The sequence below is a fragment of the Mesoplodon bidens genome (assembly GCF_964165515.1).
Source record: "Mesoplodon bidens genome assembly, chromosome: 3".
NCBI lineage: Eukaryota > Metazoa > Chordata > Mammalia > Artiodactyla > Ziphiidae > Mesoplodon > Mesoplodon bidens.
In genome coordinates this window covers 94,499,629-94,522,936 of record NC_138178.1, presented here as the reverse complement: position 1 = coordinate 94,522,936, position 23,308 = coordinate 94,499,629, and the positions used below count along the sequence as shown (strand labels likewise).

Here is a 23,308-nt window from a genome sequence, read left to right as displayed (position 1 = left end):
AAGAGCAATTCAAGATAGTTCTGGAATCTTAAACATTTCAGAAGCTCTTCAAGTAAGTAGATTCAATGTGGGACTGCCAATAAAGTAGTTATTTGTAGTGAATGTGCTGCTTGTAGGAGTTATTCTGATACAAGCTGAATATTTCAGGATAGGGCATTCATAATATAGTTCTGGCTCTGGGTAGGGTGATCAGTTTCTATTGCTTTAAAACTGAAAAGTTAAAAGGGAAGTCCTACATTCAGATGATTCATTTTATACTCCTTTAACCTAATAGAAGATCTCACAAGATGGCTACACCATGGCTTTCCTGTGGCCTTTGTTTTTATTCTTTAAGTTTTGTATTGTATAGGGCTGGCTCTTGCCCAGATTATTCTACTTCAGGGGTTTGAGATACTCCTTCCTCTTCAAATTTCTACTCAGGATGGGTTCTAACCAACTCTTCCAATTTCAAAGGGCCTCTCGCCTAGTAGTAGGAGGAGAGGCAGTGCAAATCTCTGCTGTTGCCTGTGTTGATCCTACTATATGTAGGGAGATAGGAAGACACAATTTAATGCAACTTTGTTTTAAAAACAGTTCTGTTCCCTGACTTTATAGAACAGAGCACCTCCTAGGCCTTCTTTCATTTCTACATTACAGAACAAACCTGGGATGAAATAATAAAGCCACAGTAACAGATTCTGGAATGGAAGCTTGGTTCTTAAATAAAAGCACCTCCATCTTTTAGTCCTATAAAGTATTTAAGTGACCTTGACCTAAAAACTTCTCAATTTTTCTTATAGGGAAGATTTTCTTTTCAGATGGGATTAGGCTTTGTGCTACTGGCCCTGAGAGGGTCAGGGAACACCTGCTTAGTTGGACTAGGCCTTGTTAGGCTAAAAATAAGCTCTTCTTGTATTTTACATTTAACTAAAATTTTTTCTGGAAGTATTATTAACCAGAGAGCTTATTCTAAACTATTTGGTACTGTTTTTCTACTTGTCTGCAATAGCCTCATAGTAGAAAACAGTTATGGAAGTGTCAAGCAAGAATAAGGAGCTGGTAACAAACAGAAAGGGGATTATAATCACGTCTAGTTAAATTTGGTTTATTTCAGGTTTGTACCAAAATATATTCCAGGCAACTCCTCAGATCATCATTTTCACAGTCTCATAAGCCTTATGCACTGCTGTCGTTCCAAAAGCTGCCAGGACTCTGGAAGTCAAGTGGTCCAGCCCCTCGGCCCAGGAATATAGTTGCAATCCACATGATTGATAGGTTGAGAAGAGGCAATACCCATGGACTCTCCGACCTTTTATCCTGGTAGGTTAGGGTGTGACTTTAGGACTATATACTTTGGTGTTGAATATTAATCAGTGAAAACGATTAGAGAGTAGAAGTTCTATGTTTTGCTCCTCACCCACGTCACCAGCAGCTGGAAGACAGCCTTCAGTGCTCTACCCGCACTGTACCCTAGGGCAGGTGTTATATAGTCTTGATTGTTCAAGAATTCACTTTACGGAGAGAGTGACAGAAACCCGGGCCTCAAGTACTTCCCCAGTTTCAGATTAGGTAGCGGATTAAAATAAGTTAACCATAGACAGTAAGAAGAAATTGGGGAATGGTGGCAGGTAGCAGTCAGACCTAGGAGTCAGGACACTCCCTTAACCAGTCTTGCTCAGTTTCATGATCTAAGCAGAATCTAAGAGAAAAAAGACTTGATTTTTTCCCCCCTCAAGTCATGAAGGCCATTGAAATGTGATTATTCTCCTAAAATTACTTCCAATTCTTCCAGGTCCTTCTGGAAAGCTGAATCCTAGGGAGACAAGAGAATAAGACTAGGACTCAAAATCTAAGCCAACATTTCCAAAACCATTGGTACCTGAGAATGGGTCCTTTGCTTCCTTGCTAAGCTGTTATCGTAGTTTTTTTCCTACTTTCCCAGAAGAGCCTGAAACCTACGAAATCTGTCTCCTCCCCTAGGTGAGATGTATACAAAACAGCCCACGTGCAAAAGGAGGAAATAAGACCTCAAGGGAAGATATTCTTTCCTGAAAAGGTCACCTAATGACTCGGTGAAGGATCCCTGTGTTAGTAAAGGTCTTAAGTATTACCTCTTTAGTGACATTTGGCAGCTCCAGGGCCAACTTCATCCACCGTTTAGCTTCAGGGTTTTCCCCTAGTTCTCTGTAGCACTGAGAAGAGACAACAGTGAAAACCTGGGAGAAATGCTACCAGGAGACTAGAAGGGGATGAATATGTGTGCCCTTAGAAGTTCCGAGAAATAATCAACACACATACTTTCATTTATGTTGAAATAGGCAGGTGAGTTTACCTTGGAAATATATATCCTTCCTGCTTTGGAAAATCCTGGCTGTAGTTCTTCAGCCTGGAGAAGCGAGAACACATTTCAGTAAGGTGTTCCAAAGTCCAAGTCAGGCTAAAGTTTATTGGAGAGTTCCAGTCCCCAACCTGGAGATTGATTCAGTGAATCTATATATTTTATAAGCTTTTCTGATGGTTCTGATTTTCCCATAGAACAGGCACACATAAAACTGCCCTCTACTAGAAACCCCTTCCAATAACGTCCTTAGGAAAAATAAGGTCACCCTGGCCTTTCTGGCTGCTGTCCACCCTTCCCTTCCTTCCCCAATACCTTTAGGAAGCTCTGGAGGGCGTCCTGCACAGTGGCACTGAGAGGGCTTTCACACAAAGCTGTCGCAGTTTTTTTTTCTAGCCAGCTTAGGTGAGAGACCTGCCACCAAAAGATCAAGGTGTGACTAAAAACTTAAGTATCTTTAGGAACATTGAATGTTCTGTACTGAAAGCAAACAGGGCCAAATAGGACTGGGTCTAATCACCACTAACGTGGCCACTTAGAGGAAATAACACATAAGCCAGACCAGGCTGAGGACCCTGCTCTTCCTTGCAAGGTGATCAGTGTCTCAGGACAGTTAGTTAGGGCCCTTATGTCAAGCCCTGAAATTTAGCTTACCTGGTAGCACCACCTGCCAAGGAGAAAGTATGCCATGGGGTTTTCTGGCTTGAGAGCAATGGCTTTGTCCACATGCTCCTGAGGGGAAAATATAAACATAAGCTAACATCAGATAGCAGAGTTACTAAGGGAACAGAGGTAAGTCACAGAGGCTGTAGGAACACCTTTGCAAGGAGCTAGGACGCAGCAGGAATCTGGACTACACCAGCACCAGGGAAGGAGGAGAAGCCTTTCCTCACCTTGAAGCTAAAGCCACTCTGGATGCGCCTCTGGATGCCCTCATGCTCAGCCAGCTGACCACAAAGCACTGCATACCTAGGGGGAAGCAGCAGCAAGCTCAGGGACAAGGACTGAGTACTGTCCCTGCCAGTATTGGGATTCCCACCCATGGGCAATTGCACTGCCCCTGCATCCTTATCCAGAGATGAAAATATCATTTCCATCTGTACATAATTCCTCTTTTAACAGACTTGTGGTCCCAATTCATATTCTTTAGCAGATACAGTGGTAGGCTCACAATTCTCCAAAGTACCCTAGGTACAAAAAAGGGGGGGGTCTTCCACAATAAAGCTCTTTTATACTTAATATTTAGGCAAGGTCTCAGTCCAAATTTCCCCTCATAATGAGTATAGCCATAGCTATCATAAACACTTAAGCAGGTATCTAGAAATCAGCATCAACGTATAAGAGACCTGAGTACACTGCTTTTTGTCTCCTGAGCAGACATTAAAGGAGAAGGTCTCATTAGCCTTGGAAGTATACAGGTATATCATTGGGAAGCTGTTTGGGAATGGGATTCTCTAGGAATTTCTAATGTTAGCTTGGGAACCAACAGAAGCAGAGGAAGAAAAGGCCTCTGACTTCAGCCCTCTCCTCTACATCCTCCCTCCAGGAGAACAAAGGCAGCCAGCTTCCTACCTTCTGCCTTCAGAAACAAAGGCAGAAGATATTACCCCCATCCCCTCTGCATTCTTTCTAGAAGCAGTTGACAAATGAGTGTCTAAAGGCCCAAGTTGCTTTTTTGTGTACTCACTAAATATCTGGGGGTATTTGTATCAGATACTTCCAGAGGCTCATTTCCAGTTTAGTCCAAACAGCTGTTCCCCAGGAAAAGCTAAGAAAGTATGAGGTCAATTTCCATCCTTGGGACCCCAGGAGCCCCAAGAGAGCCCACAGGGAAACAGCACCTGTGACATCCAAGAAACAGTGACCTGGTGTCTGAGAAGAGGTGCTGCAGAGACAAAGTTTCAGCAACAGATGGAGAAACAGCCTCTCCCAGCTCATAGTCTGAGGGCAGAGTTATGGGAAGCAGGGAGGTGGAAAAGGAACATTTTCACTAAAACTGAGGCGCTGGAACCACGCCCCCAGGACACAGGTTGGCCCTGACCCACATGGGTTGGCAGAACTTTGCCTCACATCAGACCACAAACAGGGCTGATGGTTTTGTAATATTAATGACTGCTGAACTTCCTGGGGGTGAGCTCACATCTAGTTTTCCTCACGCGAGCCAAGCGAAGAAGCCAAAGTCCACCACCAGCCAGGGATCGCAGCTAGGGGAATGAAGAGCTTGTGTGGGAGAGGGGAACTGCCAACGTCCCAGCCTCTCTAAGGAGCCAAGAACCCACAAGTTTTGTAGCCAGGGGTGACTAACAAAGCTACTCGTTTTTCTAAGCTTCACCAGAAAGAAAACTACTATTCCCCCTTGCCTCATCCCCAAGGCACTTCCCAAAGCAAACTCCCCTGGGTCGCTAGCTTGGGGAAGGATGGGACACATGAAAATAAAGGCCAGAGCTCCCTCTCCTGGTGCCTCTGGCAAATGCCTCTTTGGCCACAGGGCAGAGAAACAAGCTCTTCCTGGGACCCTGCGGGGTGTTATTACCACTGGTGACACTCAGCATTCTCATTCCCCTTCTCCAGAGCGGCCTCCGCTGCTTCTTTTCCTGTAAGACAGAGGTGATCCAGAGTTGACAAGGGCTCCCATGCACCCTTCCACGGGAGAGGCTGTGGGAAGAATGACTGCTCTAGCTCTCACCAACCCCCACCCAAACGGGACTTGTAAATACTTAGGCACTTGAGCAGAATGAAGAGCTGCAAATAGCTTTTCAGGGATGACTTCTGCTTCACCTTGCTCTCCTATCCATCATCAGCTGCCCCAGCTCCCTTATTTTTATAATACCCACCTGATATGCTTGAAGCATTTCAAATATAAAAGGACTCAAAGGCAATCAGAAACTGTCCCCAATAGACCATTACCCTGGAGAGTTTTTGATTTGGGGTCTGGATAGGCTTCAGGGTGTCCATGAATCCCACTGAAGTTGTATATAATTTTAGGAATATGTGTGTTTTATTGAGGAGAGGGTCCACAGCTTTGATCAAATTCTCAAGAGGGCGACTTCCCTGGTGGCACAGTTGTTAAGAATCCGCTTGCCAATGCAGGGGACACGGGTTCGAGCCCTGGTCGGGGAACTAAGATCCCACATGCCTCGGAGCAACTAAGCCCATGTGCCACAACTACTGAAGCCTGCGCACCTAGAGCCCGTGTACCACGACAAAGAGTAGCCCCTGCTCGCCGCAACTAGAGAAAGCCTGCATGCAGCAATGAAGACCCAGTGCAGCCAAACAAATAAACATTTTTTTAAAAATTCTCAAGAGGATCCATGATCTAGGAACATTAATCATGGCCCTAGGCCAGAACTCCTCACCAGAGCCAAATGGACTGGGATCTGACCAAAGATGAGTTTCATGTAGTTCTTCCCCAAGTTTTCCAGGCACCAAAACTAACAGAAATCAAGGCCTAAACACATGTAGGCTCTTGACAAGGGTCCCCTAGAATGTCAAGGAGCTGGAGCCCTTCAGATGAGGACCATCACGCCTACACACTGGAGAAAAGAGAACACTGCAAAATGGGAAATCTGATTAGAACAGAGAGGGCTTCCATAAAAAAGAATGAAATAATGCCACCTGTAGCAACATGAATAGACCTAGAGATTATCATACTAAGTAAGAGAAAGACAAATATGATATCACTATATGTGGAATGTAAAAAAATGATACAAATAGGGACTTCGCTGGTGGCGCAGTGGTTGGGAATCCACCTGCCAATTCAAGGGACACAGGTTCAAGCCCTGGTCCGGGAAGACCCCACATGCTGCTGAGCAGCTGAGCCCACGCACCACAACTTCTGAGCCTGCGTGACACAACTACTGGAGCCCACACACCTAGAGCCTGTGCTCTGCAACAAGAGAAGCTGCCGCAATGAGAAGCCCCTGCATCGCAATGAAGAGTGGCCCCCGCTTGCTGCAACTAGAGAAAGCCCGCACGCAGCAACAAAGACCCAATGTAGCCAATAAATGAATTTAAAAAAATTTTTTAAATGATACAAATAAACTTATTTACCAAACAGAAACAGACTCATATAGAAAACAAACTGGTTACCAAAGGGGAAAGAAGGGGGGAGGGATAAATTTGGAATTTGAGACTGACAGATACAGACTACTACATATTAAATAAACAAGGACCTACTGTATAGCACAGGGAACTATATTCAATACCTTGTAATAAACTATAATGGAAAAGAATCTGAAAAAGTATATATATGTATAACTGAATCCCTTTGCTGTACATCTGAAACATTGTAAGTCAACTATACTTTAATAAAATTTAAAAATAATAATTAAAAAAATTTTTAAATGGTGAGGGCTTGGAAGGGAAGACAGAGAACAAAAATAATGGGTTGAGGTGATAGGCTGGCTATTCTGAAATGTTTCCTTATGTTTAAGTGATAGTAATCATGGTATAATTTTGTATATGCAGCAAATACATTTAAAGAGAGCAGATGAGAACCCTACATTCCCCCATCCAAGCAGAAGAACCATACGGCTCCACCACTGAGGGACATTTTCTCTTAGGGGACTTCTCTCCGCCCCCTTCAAAGCACTATCTCACTAGAAAAATAATGGTGAAGAATGAGGCAAACCAGTTCCCGCTGCCTCCTGGTGGTCCAGCTTCTAGAGAAAGAAGAAAATGAAGAACCTTAGGTCCAGCAAGGTTGGTCCTAAAAAGCTAGAATCCCAGAGCAAAGCCTTCAAAGATACTGCATAGTCCTCTGACCTCCAGGAGGAACAGATTTGTCCAAGGTGCTATGCTCAGGAAGCCAGACCAGACCAGTGCGGGCTTCGCTGCTCCACTAATCACTGCCCCACCTCCACCTGTAGGGTTCATGTTGGCTGTTAGTACTCAGAGATGATCAAAAGGGAAAGGAAAGGTGGTTGTTGCTACCAAGAGTGCAAAAATCAGCCCCAAAGGCTGATCAGAATCCTCACCTGAAATTTAAGAGGGGAAGCAGAAACTGTTTTGAAAAGAAAGAAGCAAACAGTAATTAAGCAAGTACCTTTTGTTACAACTTCCAGGGACTTTTTTTTTTTTTTTTTGGCGGTATGCGGGCCTCTCACTGTTGTGGCCTCTCCCGTTGCGGAGCACAGGCTCCGGACGTGCAGGCTCAGCGGCCATGGCTCACGGGCCCAGCCGCTCCGCGGCATGTGGGATCTTCCCGGACTGGGGCACAAACCCGTGTCCCCTGCATTGGCAGGCGGACTCTCAACCACTGCGCCACCAGGGAAGCCCCTCCAGGGACTTTTCTGAAGATCTATATCAAACATTCAACTCAATTGACCTTTCCATATTGGCAGAATTCTATAACTGTTTAGAGTAATGATCTTGAGGTACTGTCACTCTACATTATCAAAGATTCAGTGTTTGCAGGACTGTACTTATAAAAGTGGGAAAGCAGTTCAGTTAACTCTGGATAAACTGAACCACAAGATCTGGAAGTCCACTGACAGTGCCTGACTCAAAGGGTGTGTAGGTAGGCAGGACACATCACCTTCCCCATAAAACCAGTCTCTTTTTAAAGTCCCAGGGTTCTCAATGACCTCATGACAGAGAAGGACAGGCCTTGAACCTGGCACAAGTCAGATGTACCCTACACCCCCAGGTACAGGTTTTGACAAGAGTTGCTAAGGAGACCCCAGGGACTTCTAACCTAGCAGTATTCTCCCAAACTCCTCTGGGCACTCACCAAACATACTCCACTCATTATATTCTTAAACACCTGCCCCACAGGCTCCATAACTGAAACCAGATTCCTAAGCAACAGCAAAAAAACCTCCTCAGATTAAGAAAGGTTGTGCCTTTTGTAGTTGAGGAATGAGAACAGAGAACTGTGCTAATATGATACAACTACAATTGACCTTGAACAACGTGGGGGTTCAGGGCACCGGCCTTCTGCCCAATCAGAAATCCACATGTAATTTATAGTTGGGTCCAACCAACCGTGGATTGTGGATTGAAAAAAAATCCACATATAAGTGGACGTGTGCTGCTCAAACTGCTGTTCAAGGTTCAACTGTACTCCTGACGTGTGCTGCTCAAACTGCTGTTCAAGGTTCAACTGTACTCCTGAAGTCGTGTATACCCGTGTGACTCAAGCACCATGCCATGCAGAGAAGCAGAGGTTGCTCTCTGTCTCCAGGAGGAAGCAGGGGTCTCTGGGAGCCAGTCTGTCCCTGGTGAGTAGTTGTGCCCCAGCTGTACCGACAGCGTGTGTCTTGGTGGTTCCCCTGCGCCCCAAGCTGATGGGCTGGCTCCACCCTCAGTCAGTCAGTGGCCTTCCCACCAGGAACCTGTCAGCACTTACCACTTAGGGCATAGGACCTCTTCTCACCTGCCTCCTCAGCAAGCTCACACATGTCACTGTAGGCCCGGGCCAGGCGCCAGAGAAAGTCCTGCTGGCTTCCATGCTGCAAACCAAACAGAGGGATGAGGCCCCCTTCTCTCAGCTGCAGAGAACTGGGGCTCGACCTTCTCCCCACACCCTACCTTTGAATGTGTTATAAACACTGACATCAGGCCACCCCACGTAACCTCTCACCTGCCGTTAGCTGATGACATTATCCCTAGTCAATAGACTGCACAACCCACAGAGTGAGGGCATTCTGGCCTTCTAATACTGTGAGGAAGAAAGGTCAATTCCAACATGTAATGAGGCACAACAAAGAAGTCTTGCAAACAATGAAATATTGTGAAAATGCCCAAGAAAAGGGAAATTCTAACTTTGGGGGCATTTATAGCCAGGTGAGCATAAATTCTGGCAGTGAACCTGAGAAGGGAATTGTGGTTGAGTGACGTAGTGACCTAACACTTGTCACTTGTGATGAAAACTTTAAATGGGGTAGGCAGCTGTGGCTCTGCCTCAAGGGAAATAAAAGAGGGAAAAACATTCTAGTTCTTTCCACATTTCTCCTTAAGGTGAGAGGACGAGCTCTTCTGCAGTAGCTCTACAGGAGGCAGCCGACTGCCCTGGGGCTGGCAGAGGAAGCAGCTCTGGGGCAGGCAGCACACAGGGCTGGTGCTCAGCCTCCCAGGAAGAGGATGTACAACCCTGGGTGTAGATGCAGACCTAGCCACCTCACCCTCACTTCCCTTCCCGTGTCACCTCGCAGGGTCAGTGACATATTCGCAGGGGGGTAGCGGGGGATGGAGGACAGACAGGCAGTTGGAGCCTCACCGCCAGCTTGTTGTTGAGCAGCAGCTGCAAGCCCTCCCGCTTGCCCTGCTCACTGCCCTGGCGCAGCTCATCTGCCTGCTTTAGGAGGGGCAGCACATCTTCTAGGCCAGGGGAGCCTCCAGCCTCCAGGGCTTCAGGCGCCGGGTCTGAAGCCACCTCCACCTCCAGGTCCAGGTCCAGAGAATCATTTCTCCCCATCTTCACGGTCTCACAGCTCACTTCATCTTCCCCGTCATCGTCACTCTCCCTTTCAGAGTCCCGCTCATAGTCAGACTCAGCGTTGGCTGTTGTGTAACTGTGGCAGAGAAAGGTAAGTGACAAGGTCAAGGGAGGGATTCCTTAGCCTCAGATCCCTGGGGTCTTGCCTCCACCCACAAAGAGGCACTCTCCACGGCACTGTTGTCCAAAGCACCAACTAAGAACCATTCCCCTCCATTTAGGGGCAGGAATTAGTCCTTGAGAGAAAGCTTCCTATGGGAAGTATGGGCTGGGAAAATGACCTGGAAGGGGAAGAGTGAGCAGCCGGGGCCCTGTGACAGTCAGAGGCCAGTATGAGAATCCCCTGCTTAGCTACCACGAAGTCTGCCAGAAAATAGACAAAAAGAGAAAGCCTAGAAAGGTATGTACCAAAATGGCAGATCTCTCAGGGTCAAGGAATTAATTTTTCCCCCTATACTTTAGTATTAGATATGATTGCTTTACTGAGCATGTATTTTTCTTATAAATAAAGAAATAAAAGTCTAAGATAAAAAACCTTAAGATGTAGGTGAAGCTGATCTGAGCTAGATGGCTCACCAGGCTAAGGGTCTGTCAATCATTTTTGCTTTATCAGCCAAATGCACCTGCCAGAACCAACATGGGTGGGTGCCAGTCTCTGCAGCCATGGAAGGCCACAGATACTCACATTTTCTTCCTCAATTCAGTGTAAACCTCTGTCCCAAGTCAGCAACCAAACCTAAACCACAACAGGAGTAGCCCTTGAAAACCCTGGGAAGTTGCCAGGGCTGGGGAGGGGCCCTTTTGCAGCTGGAAGCAGGAAAGGAGAAAGATGCAAACAATCCCTTGGGAAGGTGTCTGTGGGGCCACTATGAGCCAGATGTCTCCTAGGGAGCCCAACCCTGATGCAGCCACTGAAGAGGAAGCCAAGTTTCTCTTGGATCTTGGCCTCCACCAGCAGCTAATTACGGTGTGTGCCCTAATTGCCAACTGAATCAGACAAAAACTGAGTAGAGCAGAAGATAAGGCTTCCAGGGGTCACAACCAGACACCAAACAGCCCTCGAGACTGAGTGAAGGAGAAGCAAATTACATCAAAGCCAGAAGGTGCCAAGGCACAAGGAAGATCTTTTTTTTTTGTTTTGTTTGTTTTTTTTTTGTTTTTTTTTTTGCGGTATGCGGGCCTCTCACTGTTGTGGCCTCTCCCGTTGCGGAGCACAGGCTCCGGATGCGCAGGCCCAGCGGCCATGGCTCACGGGCCCAGCCGCTCCGCGGCATATGGGATCCTCCCAGACCGGGGCACGAACCCGTATCCCCTGCATCGGAAGGCGGACTCTCAACCACTGCGCCACCAGGGAGGCCCAAGGAAGATCTTTGAGTCACTTAAGGATAAGCCTTTCTCTGTCCTGGAATGAAAGGGGTAGGACCCCTATGACTGGAGCAATCAGACCTGAAGGAGAGACATGTACGAATAAAGTCAATACAAGACAGCCTAAGGTCAGGGGCTGAATGTTGTGGGCCGAAGTGCTGTCTTCCTCATCCAGAAAGCCAGAGATGACGAGGGGGCAGGCTCCAGAAGGCAGCAGGTGAGAAACCAGACCTGATGCCCAATCCATCCATGCTCTTTTTTTGTGTGTGTGGTACACGGGCCTCTCACTGTTGTGGCCTCTCCCGTTGTGGAGCACAGTCTCTGGAAGCGCAGGCTCAGCAGCCATAGCTCACAGGCCCAGCCGCTCCGCGGCATGTGGGATCTTCCCAGACCGGGGCACGAACCCGTGTCCCCTGCATCGGCAGGCGGATTCTCAACCACTGCACCATCAGGGAAGCTCCATGCTGTTTCTTTATAGAGGAGCTTTCAGACTCATTTAACAAAGGGGCTCCAGTTACATCTATTATAGGAACTTTTGAGGTACTTGTAGGTAAACTGTAACCTTCACAACCTTGCTTTTTAAGAGGTTATCCAAGTATCTCTCCCCTCTAGCAATTTTCAGTAAAAACTTCAGAAATTAAAGGGACAAGGAAAAGTGGTATCAGATTTCACAACCAACCTGGGTGATGATGAGCAAGACCACACAGAGACAGCCTAGAGAAACTCGCTACCAGTTCCTAGGCTTAGACAATAACCTGCCCCAAACGAGAAAGTCAAATCAGCCAAATCAGCATCTACCAGTGCCCCTACTCAGCCCAGCCAGGCCCAAAGGTAAAATGAGTAAATGGATTTTTGGGGGGATGCGAGCTTGAGTCTCATCATCTCCCGCTGCAAAAAGGAGACCCCATTCCCTGTTCAGCTGAAGGCTACCTTGGCAGATCAGGAATCTCCCAGGGAGGGACCCCTGCTCTCATCCCTGCTGGAGCACAGGCATCAGCACAGTCTCTCCAGGGAGCCAGGCCAAGAGGAAGGTCCTGCAATGCTGTGATCCTAATGGCCAGGGAGCTCACTTGGACAAGGAAAAGGAGAGGTCAGGAGGGGGCTTGCTGCCGCCCAGAGTGAGAGTGGGTAGAGCCCTGTGAGGCAGGGAGGCTCTAGCGAGGCCGGCGTGGTGAGGAGGCCTTGTATTGCACCTCAGCCCCACTTCAGGGGGCTCGGCCTCACTAACCTGCAACCCCGCTGCCTCACATGCAGCGGGCTGGCAAACACCTGTTGAGTGAATACAGACATCGGCCACCTGGACTTCCATGGGCTTCCAGCCCCATCTCTTCCAAAAGAGATTTTTCACATGCCAGAGCTCAAGGGCTGCTGTTTCAATGTTCACAGCATTCTCTCACATTTCTTGGACCACCAACCCAGCCTCTGGAGAAATCCACCAGAGAAAAAGGGTGGCCCTTTTGTTTAACATGCCCAGCAGCTTTTGAGATGAGTCAGAGACTGCAGAGACCTTTGAAAAGGCCCTTTGGACCTGTGCACTCAGGAGGACACACTGTTCCCACAGTGGGGCGAGGACCCAAGGCTCCCTTGAAGCAAGGAGGCCACCTCTACTCCTTGAGGAGAGCCCCCAAGTCAGTGATCAAGAACTCGGTTCAACACCCATTTATGATAAAAACCCTGCAGAAAGTAGGCATAGAGGGAACTTTCCTCAACATAATAAAGGCCATACATGACAAACCCACAGCCAACATCATCCTCAATGGTGAAAAACTGAAAGCATTTCCACTAAGATCAGGAACAAGACAAGGTTGCCCACTCTCACCACTCTTATTCAACATAGTTTTGGAAGTTTTAGCCACAGCAATCAGAGAAGAAAAGGAAATAAAAGGAATCCAAATCAGAAAAGAAGTAGTAAAGCTGTCACTGTTTGCAGATGACATGATACTATACATAGAGAATCCTAAAGATGCTACCAGAAAACTACTAGAGCTAATCAATGAATTTGGTAAAGTAGCAGGATACAAAATTAATGCACAGAAATCTCTGGCATTCCTATACACTAATGATGAAAAATCTGAAAGTGAAATCAAGCAAACACTCCCATTTACCACTGCAACAAAAAGAATAAAATATCTAGGAATAAACCTACCTAAGGAGACAAAAGACCTGTATGCAGAAAATTATAAGACACTGATGAAAGAAATTAAAGATGATACAAATAGATGGAAAGATATACCATGCTCTTGGATTGGAAGAATCAACATTGTGAAAATGACTCTACTACCCAAAGCAATCTACAGATTCAATGCAATTCCTATCAAACTACTACTGGCATTTTTTACAGAACTAGAACAAAAAATTTCACAATTTGTATGGAAACACAAAAGACCCCGAATAGCCAAAGCAATCTTGAGAATGAAAAACGGAGCTGGAGGAATCAAGCTCCCTGACTTCAGACTATACTACAAAGCTACAGTCATCAAGACAGTATGGTACTGGCACAAAAACAGAAAGATAGATCAATGGAACAGGACAGAAAGCCCAGAGATTAAACCCACGCACATATGGTCACCTTATCTTTGAAAAAGGAGGCAGGAATGTACAGTGGAGAAAGGACAGCCTCTTCAATAAGTGGTGCTGGGAAAACTGGACAGGTACATGTAAAAGTATGAGATTAGATCACTCCCTAACACCATACACAAAAATAAGCTCAAAATGGATTAAAGACCTAAATGTAAGGCCAGAAACTATCAAACTCTTAGAGGAAAACATAGGCAGAACACTCTATGACATAAATCACAGCAAGATCCTTTTTGACCCACTTCCTAGAGAAATGGAAATAAAAACAAAAATAAACAAATGGGACCTAATGAAACTTCAAAGCTTTTGCACAGCAAAGGAAACCATAAACAAGACCAAAAGACAACCCTCAGAATGGGAGAAAATATTTGCAAATGAAGCAACTGACAAAGGATTAACCTCCAAAATTTATAAGCAGCTCATGCAGCTCAATAACAAAAAAAAAAAACCCAATCCAAAAATGGGCAGAAGACCTACATAGACATTTCTCCAAAGAAGATACACAGACTGCCAACAAATACATGAAAGAATGCTCAACATCATTAATCATTAGAGAAATGCAAATCAAAACTACAATGAGATATCATCTCACACCAGTCAGAATGGCCATCATCAAAAAATCTAGAAACAATAAATGCTGGAGAGGGTGTGGAGAAAAGGGAACACTCTTGCACTGCTGGTGGGAATGTGAATTGGTACAGCCACTATGGAGAACAGTATGGAGGTTCCTTAAAAAACTACAAATAGAACTACCATATGACCCAGCAATCCCACTACTGGGCATATAGCCTGAAAAAACCATAATTCAAAAAGAGTCATGTACCAAAATGTTCATTGCAGCTCTATTTACAATAGCCCGGAGATGGAAACAACCTAAGTGTCCATCATCAGATGAATGGATAAAGAAGATGTGGCACATATATACAATGGAATATTACTCAACCATAAAAAGAAATGAAATTGAGCTATTTGTAATGAGGTGGATAGACCTAGAGTCTGTCATACAGAGTGAAGTAAGTCAGAAAGAGAAAGACAAATACCGTATGCTAACACATATATATGGAATTTAAGAAAAAAAAATGTCATGAAGAACCTAGGGGTGAGACAGGAATAAAGACACAGACCTACTAGAGTATGAACTTGAGGACACAGGGAGGGGGAAGGGTAAGCTGTGACAAAGCGAGAGAGAGGCATGGACATATATACACTACCAAACATAAGGTGGAGACCTAGTGGGAAGCAGCCGCATAGCACAGGGAGATCAGCTCTGTGCTTTGTGACCACCTGGAGGGGTGGGATAGGGAGGGTGGGAGGGAGGGAGACGCAAGGGGGAAGAGATATGGGAACATATGTATATGTATAACTGATTCACTTTGTTATAAAGCAGAAACTAACACACCATTGTAAGGCAATTATACTCCAATAAAGATGTAAAATAAATAAATAAATAAATAAATGTATGTCACTTTAAGCCACTTAAAAAAAAAAAAAAAGAACTCTGTTACAGACGCACCCCCTCCTGGCAATTACTTTTCTTTCTTTCAACTCCTAAGCCACACTAGAGGTGCTGAGCTGAGGCATTCAAAGACAACCAGGCCTGGGCCCTGACCCTGAGGGACTCTCAGTGGTGGGGGAAGATAAGACCAAGCGGAATGAGGTGATAAACACCCAAGAAGGAGTGGCAATGAGGTTGCAGGCAGGTGCTCTTGGCTGGGATGCCTGGGAAGGCTTGCCAGAGGAGCTGTAGGGCAAGTTAGGTTTTGACAGGGAGGGGACTAAAGCTGTGTTTGGAACAATGCTCTGAGAACAAGCTCACGGACCCACCCAGTGATTCTGACTCTACCACATTCAGTTGATCCCCTGGGAGCTCAAAGTTGCTATTTTATTTGGAAGAAAGAGGGAACACAGCTTTCAGTGGAGTAGCGTAGCCCATCAAATCGTCTTATTCTTTCATCCCTCAAAACAGCTCTCCTTCCCCAGTGCCCACATGTGTAAAGTCATTCCAGACCAGTCAGTCCAGAATTCTGGTCTCCTCCCAGAATTCTCCCTGGACCATGACCATGGCAAAATGAATGATTCGCCGTGGCCACTGCTCCACATAGCAGCCAACTAAACCAGAGTCTTGACCCACGCATGACCAACGGCTTCCACATGCCTTAGGATCGATCATGGGGCTGAGCCTGCTAGAGCTGTAATTAAGAAAGACACCCTCATAGGGAGATCAGCTCGGTGCTTTGTGACCACCTAGAGGGGTGGGATAGGGAGGGTGGAGGGGAGGGAGATGCTAGAGGGAAGAGATATAGGAACATATGTATAACTGATTCACTTTGTTATAAAGCAGAAACTAACACACCATTGTAAAGCAATTATACTCCAATAAACATGTTAAAAAAAAAAAAAAAAAGAAAGACACCCTTCCTCTTACACCACTACAGGTGGCTGGCATCCCAGTCCTGCCCTTTATGGCCTTGGGAGCCCCAGTGAGCATCCCAAGCTGTGAAGCACCTGCAAGCTTCCCTGGTTAATCACTCTGGCTCTCACTGCCCCCAGAAGTTTGTACAATTACTAAAGATCATCACTAAGGGGTTTAAGTTCTAGTATCCTGGTCTTGGGCAGAGCTGTGACCTCTCCTTCTGTTCTACGCTGTTATAAAGTTCAAACGGCAAGTGATCGGCTTCCTTGGGTCGCATAGAGATGCTCCTTAAGTCTCAGGGACCACTATCAACTATTTTGTCCTTTCTTTTCAATCCAGATGTGTCAAATTTTTTAAATTTATTTATTTATTTATTTATTTATGGCTGTGTTGGGTCTTAGTTGATGCACGGGGGCTTTTTCTAGTTGCGAGGAGCGGGGGCTACTCTTCGTTGCAATGCGCGGCTTTTCACTGTGGTGGCTTTTCTTGTGGAGCACGGGCTCTAGGCACACGGGCTCAGTAGTTGTGGCTCGCAGGCTCTAGGATGCAGGCTCAGTAGCTGTGGCACACAGGCTTAGTTGCTCCACGGCATGTGGGATCTTCCCGGACCAGGGCTCGAACCCGTATCCCCTGCGTTGGCAGGCAGATTCTTAACCACTGCACCACCAGGGAAGTTCCCAGGTGTGTCAAATTTTAATTTCATTTTTGCCCCCTCTAACACAGCCCTCTGGAAGCATGTTTCAGCCCAGAGGTAATAGGTAAATTGAATAGAAAAGGGCTACTTCTTTAAGCCCTTGAGAATACAGATAATAGGGATCAGACAACCCAGGCAACAGTAGTCATGAATGGAGGACCAAAGCTTTTTACCAAGACCTCACTTATTTCAAGAGGCACCTGAGCAATAGTTAAATTCAGCACAGATGCCCAATGGCAGTGACATGGAAAAAGAGAGAAATACTACTCTTAATTTTCTTGGAAAACCAGATGAGGAGAGGCAGAATATAATGGTTCAAACAAGAAAACAAGGCTGAAACTTCTGAAGAAGATGTACTGAATAGACTGTACTGCTCTGGACAGGTCTTCCCTGGGCAGTGAGCCGTGGCAGCTCTCTCTCTCTTTTTTTTTTTTTAAATAAACTTATTTATTTTATTTATTTTTGGCTGCATTGGGTCTTCGTTGCTTCGTGTGTGGGCTTTCTCTAGTTGCGGCGAGCGGGGGCTACTCTTTGTTGTGGTGGATAGGCTTCTCATTACGGTGGCTTCTCTCGTTGTGGAGCATGGGCTCTAGGCGCACGGGCTTCAGTAGTTATGGCTCACAGGCTCTAGAGCACAGGCTCAGTAGTTGTGGCGCACGGGCTTAGTTGCTCCGTGGCATGTGGGATCTTCCCGGAACAGGGATCGAACCTGTGTCCCCTGCACCGGCAGGCAGATTCTTAACCACTGCGCCACCAGGGAAGCCCCCGAGGCAGCTCTTAATCAATGGGAAGAACTGCCCGGGGCTGCAGGCGACATGTCTTCCTGTGAAAGCCCTTCTGTGCCCTGACGACCAAGCCATGCCTCAGAAGGCAGATGAGCCTGGCTGAGCCTGTGCTTAGGAGCTGTATAACCCTGGGAAAGCATGCATCAAACCTCGCTAAGCCTCAAGTCTCTGAGAAACAGGGCAAAGATCATCACCTACTTCATAGGAACCTTATGAGGATTAAATGAGGAAATACCTCTGAAGTGCACTGCAGTGTCTGTCACAAAGGAAGAATAAACGGTAGTTAATACTATAAAGTGTTTTCAGCTGAAGAGGGACATGCTGCGAAGAGCATCCTGAATGGCTGGTTTTAGCTTTTAGTTTCCGTGTGCATGTTTTTAGCTAAACCAGTCATTCTGACCTGACAGAAGGCTTGACTGTTCACTTCGCCAGGCTCTTCCTTGAGGAGGAAGAAAGGTTATCAGAGGCCACCAAGGAGAGACCAGCCTCTAGACCTCACATAGGCCACCTGGATGACTGGACCTCACAGCAGAGAAGGGCAGATGCCGCCACCTACAGCATCGGGCACCCCAACAAAGATGTTCATTCAGACTCCATCCTTGGGACCAAAGTTTCAAAATGGCATTAGTGGTTTAAAATCAAAAAGCCCTTTGCCTGCCCAAGTTTGGGGGTTGTCCACCAGACTCCTGCCTGCGGCCCTGTCTCACACACAGTAAGGCCTATGGTCAGAACTGCTAGGCCACCAATTACTCAGGTGAGTCACCGCCCACCTGTGAAGATGGCAAAGATGCACGAGCAGGCCTCTCCCATGGGAAGAGAACTTCCTGAAGGAGGGAGAATGCGTAGTGCTTAGAGAGCTCTGTAGACCTGGCCCAGCCACTCAGTGAAGGAAACAGCCTTAAAACAAAGCTTACAAAGTCCTTGTGATAACACAGGAAAATGCCCAACCAATGTTACAGGAAAACAAAAGTAAAAGATATAATAACTACATAAAAAACAAACCTACTCAGAGGAAAATAACAGATGCAAGCACTAACCACTGTTAACATTTCAGTTTGTCTGGATGACATAAGGTGGATGATTTTTCTTTTTTCTTTTTTAGGTAAGAAGTGGTGTTTTTGTTTTTGGTGGATGGTTTTTCTTATTTCAACTGTTCTGTATTTCATTTATTTATACCCTTACCTTGTTCCAAAAATTGTTTACAGCAGCTTGGTGTGAATTTTCCATTATAAACATTACTTTTACAAAACGTAACCTGGCTGAAGCCACAGCTGTCTCCAGGAGAGAAGACTCACCCGCCTTCACTCTCAGCATCTGTGAACGTGGCTCCCGAGGTGGCTGTGAAGTAGACAGAGCTGGAGCCAGTGGAGTCACTCCTCTCCCGGGCAAATGGGAACCTTCGCCGCCGGGCCACTTTCTGGTTCTCTTCCAGGTGGGATCTGAAAAGCAGGCTCGTTTCTAGAAGGTGCCATTGGGCCCCATCCGGCCTGCCTTTCCCCTCACCATGAGGGAGTCTCTTACTACTGCTGCTCATTAAAGAGCTAAAAGCAGAGAAAATCCTGGGTCTCTACCCTCAGGAGAGCAAGCAGGGCAGCTCGCTGGCCCCAGCCTGCAAAGCAGACCAGGTTAGTCAGAACAAAGCATTTCAGCTGCTACAACAGACCATGAGGGCCCCAAAGCAGCAAGAACTTGTGCAAGGCAAGGAATCAAGCACACGGCTTCCCTGCCAATTAGGTGAGAAGCTATAAAACTGGCTTCGTCCTGAGACGGACAGCAAAGGCTGAAAACCTGTAGGGACAGGGAAAAGCTGGGGAGCGGGGGACAAGGCAGAAAAGGAGGCTGCATTACTTACCGGACCTCGCCCACAATCTGCCCAGCAAGCCCCTGCAGGCTACGCCTCAGCTCCTCCACCTCCCCACGCAGTGCCAGCAGGCTGGTCAGCACAAACTCCAGACGGCCCAGCACCTCGTCCTGCCCTTCTCGTGGAAGGCTCGGCAGCACCGCAGCATCACCAGCCTCACCTGGAGCTGCCCACAACGGCCTCACTGCAGGAAGGAGGACAGGAGACACTGATGCCCATGGGAGAGAGTGAGGAAAAGATCTCACACCCAGAATTCAGGAACACTTGTTTCTCCCTGGAGTTCAATTCACAAAGATCTCTGAGGCTCAGAGAGCATATGTTCACAAGCCCCAGGTAATGATCCAGAAAAAAATCCAGGTCCCAACCTCCAAACAAGAGCCCTCTGTTCCAAAACTCTTCCACACCAGGGCCCTTCAGCAGTACTGCATACCATGGCAGATCATGTAAAATGCTCGCAAGAGTGTGGTACACAGAAGGAAGGACAGCTGTCCTGCTAGAGTAAAAGAAAACCCTTTATCTGACTATATTTCGTGCCCAAATCCCAGGCAGTCAATACTAACCACACAGCAAAATTAAAATTGAGCTCACTCAAATTCTGATCTTTCATTTTACAAAGAATGGCAAAGAAAACTCTGAGCTCCTCTCAAGAGCTTCATTTAGTATCATCAGAGAGGGGCAAGGAGAAAAGGGGCAGTTACTGAGAGAAAAGGCACACTGGGAAAAGCCCACCCAAACCCCGTTGGAAAAACACCATTGCCCAGCCCTGAATTGAGCTCTAGGTAATGCTAACAGTAAATGCTAAAAAACTGACAGCTACCTAAGGCAAGTGGACTGGAAAATGTAAAAACAGAGACGAAACCAGTAAGGCAGGACCCACAGTCCAAGCAAGCATAAAGCTGTTAAAGGAAATCTAGTAACAATCTAGGCCAGATTACAATACACACCCAACAGTGTTCCAGTACGTAAAGCAAGAAAGATCCCTGGGAATGTGGCCACTTTCTCCCAACCTCAGCAGAAGAAACACTAGAGCTAAGAAATTACAAACAAACAAAATACAAGGAAAAGAAAGGAAGGACAAGCACAGTTGCAACACTAGGTTACTACCTAGTGCTATAAAATGCTGACAAATGATTGCAATCTAAGGTAACAACTCTTAGAAGACTTCAAAAACTAACTTTTCCAAACCATCTGGCATTTGGTAATCAGAGGAAACACTTGTTCCCAATTAACACAGGGTGAGATGATTTGAATGCTCCTCTATCACACACACCTGGGGGTGGTTTGAACCAGCCCTAGATGCTTTGCTCCAATGAGTTAACATGAAAGTTTTTACAAAACTGAAAGCACTACCCATTTCAGCCGTGGCTGGCTCCCAGCCATATTCAGCTTCAATTGCAGTAAGTGCACTCCCAGCCCTATGCTGTGGAAAGTCCACAGAACAGGTGACCAGGCCACTCAGGAGAGCAAGCAGCGCAGCTGCCACTTACTTGCTCTGTGACAGCCTCGGGAAAGTTACACAGTCTTTTTCAATATCGACTTATAAGAAGAATTTAAAAAACTTGGACTAGATTGTCTCCAAGGTGCCTGCAAAATTTAACACCTAAATTAATACATAAGCCTCAAAAATTTTTAATTCCTACAAGACTAGTTTTTCCTTTTACCTTCTTTTGGACTTTTCCTCTACTTATTAAACAGCTCACCCACACTAAGAAAGTGCCTTTAATATATACATAGCACTCCTGTGGCCAGAACTAAACGTGAAAGCTAAGCCTTTTCGCAGTACACCTTCCTGCGATTACAGGAGAAAGACGACAGAAGAGGAAGACTGCTTTTCCTTTTCAATAAACTTTCCCCAAACGTGAAACTCTCGGGCCTCGCACCCACCCTCCTATTCCTTCCTCCGTTGTCCTGTCCCACAGGTTCTGCTAAAGGCAGCCCCGACCCCAGGCCCACCCCTCAGCAGTCACTGAGGCCTCAAGGCACCGTCTCCTACCCTGGCGTCCAGGCTCTGAAGTCTGCATGTAGTCCAGGGAGCTGGGCTGGCTCTGGCCCTGGCCCCGTTTCCACCGCTGGCTGTAAAGGGCATATAGGAATCCAAGGCCCGCGGCGGTGCCCAGCAACAGTCCTAGCCCGGCGCGGGTGCCACCCAAGGCCCCCAGACTAGACATGCTGCACCTGCAGGCCGCGTGAGCCACCGAGAGCAAGCGGGCGAGGGAGGAGAGAGATTCGTGAGCGTGGTCCACCCATCTCCAAGGTTGAACCCCTGGAGATAATCTCCTTGCCCAGACCCTGGGCACCCACCACCCTCACCCTAGTCCCGACCCTAAGGTTTCTGCTAGCCCCGGACCTGGCTACCGCGAGGCTCAGCCGGCCCGGACGCAGCCTCCCCTCCAACACGCCCCCTAACCCTGATTCCGGAGTCAGGTTGCTGGGCCTCCAAACTCCTCCCCCAGCCTCACGACACTGCAGACCACAAACCCGCCGCCCTGGCTGCAAACCCCTGGCCTCCCCGCCGCGCCATTTGAAGGCCCCCTGGCCTGTCAGGAGCTCAACTCACACTCCTACCCCGCCGCTCACTACTGTGGCAGCGGCCGCCGCTTCGCGCTGTCCATGACTGTGACGTCATCAAACGGTGCCGACCGTAAGCCCCGCGCGCCTATAGGAAGGCGGGGTGAGAAGATCACCGAGGCTCCGCCTCCGGTGCAGGGTTTTCTCAGGGGGCGGGGCCACGGGCTGTACCAGAGGGGAGAAACCTGCAGAGAGTAGAAAAGGGGAACCTAGAATGGGTTAGAAGCCGGGAAGAGGGGAAAGCTGGGAGACCCCTTGGGCCGGATGCTAGAGCAGTAACCCCCACGGTCTGGCCAGCTGAGGTTCCATTTCCCTCCATTGACACCAGATTACTTAGTGTTCCCGGAATATGCTCCGTGTATTCACCCTTTCTAGCTTTTCGACTGCTGCTTTCTGCCTAGAATGACCCTTTCTCTACCTGGAAAACGCGACCCCCCTCCCACCTTTCCTTAACACTGGGTCATAACTCAGACTTCGTTTGATTTCAGCTTAATTTGTTTATGCATTTTTACTCAAAGCATTTACTAAGCACTAGACAATAGTGACTGGCATTTCAGATTAGAACAGATAAATTGTTGGTTATCCACAAGAGGTCCCTGAGTCCCCAGGGCCAGCTTCTGCCAGTTGACACCTAAAAACATATTGTAGATGCACACCTCATCATTAAAAAAAAAAAATCTTAAACCTTACATTGTCGTTATAACATTAATCAAGGACAGGGTTATAAAAACTTTTTTTAATTTCCAGAATGTAAATGAAATTCATTCCTCTAATGATAACATTTTTTTACATTTAGCTGAGGCTGAAACTTGGGTTCTCTGATTGCTTAAATTGGTTCAGATACCATTTCAGGTTTTTTTGTTTGTTGTTTTTAATCTGTGTTAATCATTTTTTTCTACCTACCTGTGGCCCATATTTCCTTCTATAATTCTATTTTACTCCTGTGATTTTATGCAACTTGTAATTTTAGAAACTAAAAAGACATGATTTTGTGCACTATGGTTCCAATTTTATCATCAGCATTCCCTAAAAGTTAAATTTTAGTTTAGTGGGAGCTGAAATATCTAGACCAGTCCTTCCCAAATCCTTGACTAGATATTATTTATTCACTTTTTAATTGTGAGATATTTTACACATTTAAGAGACACTTGAGGACTTCCCTGGTGGCGCAATGGTTAAGAATCCACCTGCCAATGCAGGGGACATGGGTTCAAGCCCTGGTCAGGGAACTAAGATCCCACATGCCACAGAGCAACTAAGCCCGTGTGCCACAACTACTGAAGCCCGCGT

At 46.8% G+C, this 23,308-nt stretch overlaps 1 protein-coding gene across 2 annotated transcripts; it reads right to left on the bottom strand.

Annotated features, from left to right (window-relative positions):
• Positions 1–1,059: 1,059 nt before the first annotated feature.
• RMDN3 (regulator of microtubule dynamics 3) lies at positions 1,060–22,169 on the bottom strand. 2 transcript variants are annotated; one of them, XM_081229043.1, is made up of 13 exons: positions 22,008–22,169; positions 21,444–21,625; positions 19,442–19,634; positions 18,885–19,028; positions 9,537–9,831; positions 8,694–8,769; positions 4,851–4,911; positions 3,211–3,286; positions 2,972–3,049; positions 2,633–2,731; positions 2,312–2,365; positions 2,091–2,171; positions 1,060–1,792 (listed from the first exon to the last, which is right to left on the bottom strand). In XM_081229043.1, exons 2-13 carry the CDS (start codon positions 21,616–21,618, stop codon positions 1,739–1,741), a joined length of 1,386 nt encoding a protein of 461 aa, XP_081085169.1. In that variant the 5' UTR covers positions 21,619–21,625; positions 22,008–22,169; the 3' UTR covers positions 1,060–1,738. The 2 variants fall into 2 exon arrangements, with proteins under 2 accessions (XP_081085169.1, XP_081085168.1); XM_081229042.1 differs by having other exon boundaries at positions 1,062–1,792; positions 8,667–8,769; positions 22,008–22,166.
• Positions 22,170–23,308: the final 1,139 nt, after the last annotated feature.